The 6,293-nt window shown below is 37.1% G+C and overlaps 1 protein-coding gene across 1 annotated transcript in view; it reads left to right on the forward strand.

The window, feature by feature from the left end:
• Window positions 1-6,293, forward strand: part of MTMR2 (myotubularin related protein 2) — a 149,555-nt gene that overhangs the window by 60,605 nt on the left and 82,657 nt on the right. Inside the window, exons 4-5 of the mRNA XM_006887358.1 lie at window positions 3,342-3,436; window positions 3,606-3,716. Of these exons, the coding sequence (XP_006887420.1) occupies window positions 3,342-3,436; window positions 3,606-3,716 (206 nt within the window). The remainder of the gene's footprint in view (window positions 1-3,341; window positions 3,437-3,605; window positions 3,717-6,293) is intronic.

Raw genomic sequence — 6,293 nt, forward strand, 5'->3', positions numbered from 1 at the left:
AGGACAGCGCAGAGTTTAGGGCTGTTGTACGTAGGGTCGCTATGAGTTGCAAGCGACTCGACGGCACATAACAACAACAACATTGACCCAAGAGGGATGTAGTCATGGGATATAGACTAATAAGACTAATTTCTTATATAAAAAAGAAAACTGTAAAAATAGTACCAAAAATTTTCCGTAACATTGAATAAGGCATTTTACCACTTGAGGGCTCTGGTGGCTCTGGTAAGGAATGGCACTGCCAGTGTAAAGGTACACTGTTTGAATCCACCAGTTGGTCTTTGGGATAAAGATAGGTAGTCTCTTCTGGGGCAGTTTACTGCCTCTAAAAGCCCGTGGGTCATTTCCACCCAGTACCCTCGATGGTACACAACAGTGAGGATGAGGGGCGATTTCATGTCAGGAAAGGTTGAGGGTCAGTGAAAAAAAGAAGATCCTCTACTACATAGATTGATACAGTGATGATGGCAGTGGGCTTAAGTGTGCCAGGGATGATAAAGGTGGTTCAGGATAGGACAGTTGTCAGATCTGTTATTCATAGGGTCATTTTGATCATACTTGACCTGATGACATTTAAAAAGAAAGTTGAGGTAAAAATTCTTAAGGGTGAGAAAATATGTACCAGGAAAGTTTGGGTATTTTTCTGTAAATGAGTTTCATTGATTTTAAAAGCTTTCCACTCAATGAGCTACCTGTTGGAAACAATGATTTCAAATAATGTAGCTCATACTAGAATGTTTCTAAGGCGACAGTTTGAACGTTAGTCCTGTTTTTTAAAAGATAAGTCTCATTTTAGAATAATTTTATAAAGTGGTCAATCTTTTGCAAATTCATTAATTAGAAGCAAAATTGGAAAATTAGGATGCTGTAAACATATTTTATGTTTTCTTAAAAGGCCCTTGAAAGACTGATTCTTCTTTTTTTATGTGCCATCGAGTTGCTCACGACTCATAGCTACCCAATGTTCATTAGCTCTGAACTCTGCCCAGTCCTTCTTGTTGGTTTGTTATGTGCCATTGGGTCGCCTGCAACTCATAGTGACCCTATGTCCAAGAGCTCTGAACTCTGCCCTCTTCTGAGCCAATCTCATTATATCTGACAGACCTCATCCCGTTTCTCCAGTCACTGAGCCAATCTGTCATATCCTGTGTTTTCCTCTCCTGCACTGTCCCTTTACCCTTCACCCCAAGCATAATGTTCTTCTCCTAGGACTAGTCCCTCCTGGCCATGTGCTCAAAGTATGTGACAGGGAGCTTCAGAATCCTTACCTCCAGGGAGCAGCTTCATTTCATCTTATCCAGGACAAACCTGTTTGTTCTCTTGATAGTCCACTCTTATGTATGTTCAACACTCTTCTCCAGCACTACAACTCAAAAACATCGATCCTTCTTCTGTCTTTCCTAGTCATTGTCCAGCTTTCTGAGGCACAGCAAATAATTGCAAACACCATGGCCTGTATCAGGCACACAGTCTCCAGATTGACATCATTGCTCTTCAGTACTCTAGAGAGGACCCTTACAACAGACTTTCGCAGTGCAATTTGTCTTTTAATTTCCTGTCTGTTGGTACCAAGAGTGTTGATTGTTGAACCAAGCAAGCTGAAGCTGTTAATAATCTCAGTCTCTTCTCTGTTTATCATGAAGCTGATGACTGACCCGTAGTGAGAATCTTTATTTTCTTGATATTGAGCTTCAGTCTATATTGAAGACTTTTGCAGCAAGTGGTTCAGGTCCTCCTCAGTTTCAGCAAGCAAGGTTCTACGTGGGCAACTAACTGGAAGAGATCTATATTTATTACCATTTAAAAAAAAAAAGGTGATCCCACAGAGTGTGGAAATTATCGAACAGCATCACTAGTATGTGGAAGAAGGCTAGGCACTTTTCTCCTGAGTGATTAATTACCTCTCAAAACCTGTTGGAGGGTAAGCTACAGTACAAAACAACTCTTCAGTACACAACAACAACATCACACACAAGCAAGATCCTGCTAAAGGTTATCCAAAAATGACTGGAACAGTACATCAGCAAAGAATTGACAGATGTGCAAGCTGAAGGTGGAAAAGGCTGTGGCACTAGGGACATCCTAACGAACGTTAGATGGATCGTGGCCGAAAGCAAAGAGGACCAGAGGAATGCCCATCTGTATTTCATTGACTATGCAAAGGCATTTGACTGTGTAGATCACGACAAATTGTGGCTAACTTTGAGAAGAATGGGAATCCCAGAACACTTAATTGTGCACACGAAACCTATAATTGGACCAGGAGGCAGTAGTCAGAACAGAGCAGGGAAACATTCCCTGGTTCAAGATCAGGAAAGGTGTGCATCAGTTATGCATCCTATCTGCATACCTTTTCAATCTATATTCAGAACAGATCATTCGGGAAGGTTGACTTTATAAGGAGAAATGATCAGGATTTCAGGAAGACTCATCAGTGACATATGTTATGCCCTGTCCTTAGACATTGGTTATTCTAGTGTGCCTTACTTCTGTGGAGTGATGAAGAGACACTTATTTATTTACTAATTTCCTACAATAATGACATCAGGAATTTGTGGGTTGTTTGGTATAAAACTTTATATGAGGCTTTAAGAATTCTACTATATTCAGATATTGTTTTGAGTAACTGACTTAACTCTCTTTATTCAGTTGATTCATGTTTGATAAAAACAGCACTGTTTATGTTCACTTGTATCATTTAATGAAGCAATAGTTATGATTTTCCTCTAGAAAATTGGAAATTGATTGCTTGGTCAGGAATATAATATTCTATTAAACTATTCTTTTGCTGCAAAATCATTTAGTAGATGCATTTAGTTTCATCTGTAGCACATCCCATAGAAATACAGTCTATATTTTTAGAAGTTCCTCATGCAATGTATGTGTTTTTGATATTGTATTTTTAGGAGAATGTTGACAAAGTAGACTGTGACCTTGGGAAGGCCCACATATCTGTGGGACAGTCCAGAAGCTGTGATGGGAGGAGTTGTAATTATACCCTGTGATGTTTGCATTTTCACCTCTTTCACAGACCACACATCTATGTCCCCACTTTTACACCTGTTCTGTCCAAGAGAAATAATGACCATCTTTATTTCCTTTGATGTGTCTCAAAAGACGATAGATTCCCCTCTGCAAATCTCATTTTCCCACATTCCCTGCCCCAGATTGCTGCATGGTTCAGAGCTTGGATTGAGCTTCTAAAGTCTTTGGCCATCCTTGTTGCTTGATTTTTGAGCATAAATCAGTCTAGCAATCAGAATTCCATTTTTGTTTACAAAAAGATGATAATGTTGTTTTTAGTACTATGTATGATAACTCTGGATTCCTTGCCTTTTCAGCCAAAGATGTAACTTACATATGTCCATTCACTGGTGCTGTACGAGGAACTCTGACAGTCACAAATTACAGATTATATTTCAAAAGCATGGAACGGGTAAGACTTACTATTGGATTAAATGTTTTAATGTATAACTATATATGACCAGTTTTGTTTATATTTTATTAATCCTAAAGAAAGGACTTCTGATTGAGACTTTTTCCTGTGCTGTAATTATGTGGTGTAAGTTGTTGAGTATTAATTGTTTTCCCTTTCCTTCCTGTAGGACCCTCCATTTGTTTTAGATGCTTCCCTTGGGGTGATAAGTAGAGTAGAAAAAATTGGTGGTGCCTCCAGTCGAGGTGAAAATTCTTATGGATTAGAAACTGTGTGCAAGGTAAATTTCAGAATATTTGAATGTTATTTTATCCAATTTGAAAAATTGTTCTTTTGAATAGGATCTGTGTTTGGCCTTTAGTTTTAGAAATATTAAATGAATTTAATATTTTGAATTTCAGTGTAGTGGAGGAAAACAAATAACTTCTAAAAGTATTACAAAGGAAAGTTGACTGTCATATATTAGATTAACTTTTGGGTGGCCGAGTTCATTCTGTGTATTTTTATACGTGCACATACATAGCATTGTCCTTTCTTAAGAACTATCATAAGCGTAAATAGCATAGTACAGGATTCAGAATGCTTTCACATTCTTTTTTTCACTTTGAGCCTCATAAAAATTCTGCAGGATAGATGTCGTCATCTTTAATTTATAATTTAGGAACATAAGCCTGTTAGCAGTGAAGACTTTATGAGTGGACAGCATAGATAGGGTTTATTCATTATTACCTATCTTTTCTAGAGAAAGTTCACATATTTTGAAACATGCTTCTGAAACAATATTGGGCAAACTTGATAGTTTAATCCTTTGCTATTTTCATATCTACTGGCATTCTTTAAAAGTATTGCATTATCTTCTTGGGTGAAACTTTGATTCCATTTGCTACATTTGTACAACTAAATCATAAACATTTAATACTGTATTAAATACTGTATTACTCCCACAGACCATTCTTCTCCTTAACAAATCTCAATTCAAGATATTTTTTACTTTCATTTTACTTTCTGCCTGTTCCAAAAATAAGAGTAATAACAAATGCATAAATCAGAGTGTTAGTTTTTGCTGAGATAGCTATCTGATGCTAAAATCTGTTATATTTCTTAGAAGTTTCATGAATCAAGTGCCAAAGCTAATGACCTACTATTTTTTTGTCCTTTTCCACTATAATTAAAAGAGTGCGGTCAGTCATGTGTTGAGAATACTATCTTCTGATTTTCTTTAGTCTAATAATAGTAATTAGAACAGAGAAAGTAAGAGATGACCATTTTTTAAACTTAACATTTTAAATGTAGTTTTCCCTTTAGAACAGGATTATAAGTAACATATCTAAACATTTTAAGGCCATGCTGAGATGCTTTAGGAAGCTGTGGGTTAAATTGATTCTGAATGCTTCTAGTTTTAGAAATACAACTAGAAAAGCAGGCTTCACCTTAGGTTTATTTAGATTTTTTTTTTTAAAGATTACAAAGCTAACATTCTATTTTTGTACCAGACTTGTAGTCGTAAGTGAATTTATATAGGCCGTTTTTATCCACTCAGGATATTTAATATAAAATTTAATATTTTCAGTCTTGGTGTAGTGATACAAATATTCTCTTGGAAGGCAGTAGAATTATTTATTTTCATGACATGTTGACCACACATTTAATCATTTTTATATAAAGTCTGACATCAGGAATATAGCTGCATGATATTAATAATATGCTCTGGGTTTAGGAGCTAAGGATCATAGTCTCAAGGGACATTAAGGTCAAGTTTCATAACATAGTCCACAAAGACAGTATTTTGTGTTTTACTTGCTGAGTAGCAGTTGGGGTCTTAAAAGTCGTGTGTGATGTCTAGAGTACAGTTATTGCTCTCTCTCCATCTGGAACAAAGAGCAGAAAAGAAAATCAAAGATGCTTGGAAAATATTTGTCCAAAAACTAACAGACCATCTGATCTCCAGCCTCCACCATCCTGACACCAGAAGAACTAGGTCGTTCCCAGCAGCCATTGCCTATTGCTTTGAAAGGAATCAGTCAGTAGGACGTACTAGATAGGGTGGCCGAAAAATGAGGAGTAAAGCTCAAAATCATAAAAAAAAAACCAAACAAAAAATAGCCTTACTGGTCTAGGAGGGACTGGTGGAAAACCTCAAATCTGGCCTTTGAGCCTTTAGTCCTGGTACTGAACTCACTCTTGTGACTTTCAGCAGAATAATAGACAAGATCTCTAAGGTGACTATTAACATCAGCGAAGTATGCTTGTCTTCGAACAGTCAGCCACACAAGATCAGAAAGGCAACATTAATTCAGCGAAAAAGTTGAGAAGAAGACAGGAAGGGATAGGAAAAAAATGACTGGAAAAGAAAATACAGGGAGAAAGTGGAAGAGTGCTGTTATACTGGAGGAATTGCTATCAGTTCTGTGAAACAAAATGCGTATGGATTGGAATGGAAAAAGCAGTTCACTCTGGACATTTTCACTTAAATGACAATAAAAATTTAAAAATGAATGAAAACGAAAAAAAAAAAAGAATATAGCCTCACATTAGCACAGGATATCTGTTGGAAACACTTACTGCTGTGTGTCGTGATGGATTGACCACCACAGTGGGCTTGAGCAGGACAGATCACGAGAACAGTGCAGGAGTGGACAGGGTTCTGACCAGTTGTTCATATGCTGCTATGAGCCTTAGTCGACTCGACAGAGCCTAACAGCAGCAACAACAGTCAGTAGTGAAGTTTTTGTGTTTAGTTTTACAGTATGTCTGTGTTAAAGCCTTTAAATAAAATGTATGTTAGATGCACAGTTAACACTCTTGGTACCAGCAGTCAGGAAATCAAAAAGCGTATCGCGATGGGAAAGTCTGCCGT

This window comes from Elephantulus edwardii, unplaced genomic scaffold, assembly GCF_000299155.1.
Source record: "Elephantulus edwardii isolate Elephantulus edwardi_28Jun2011 unplaced genomic scaffold, EleEdw1.0 scaffold00056, whole genome shotgun sequence".
Lineage (NCBI taxonomy): Eukaryota > Metazoa > Chordata > Mammalia > Macroscelidea > Macroscelididae > Elephantulus > Elephantulus edwardii.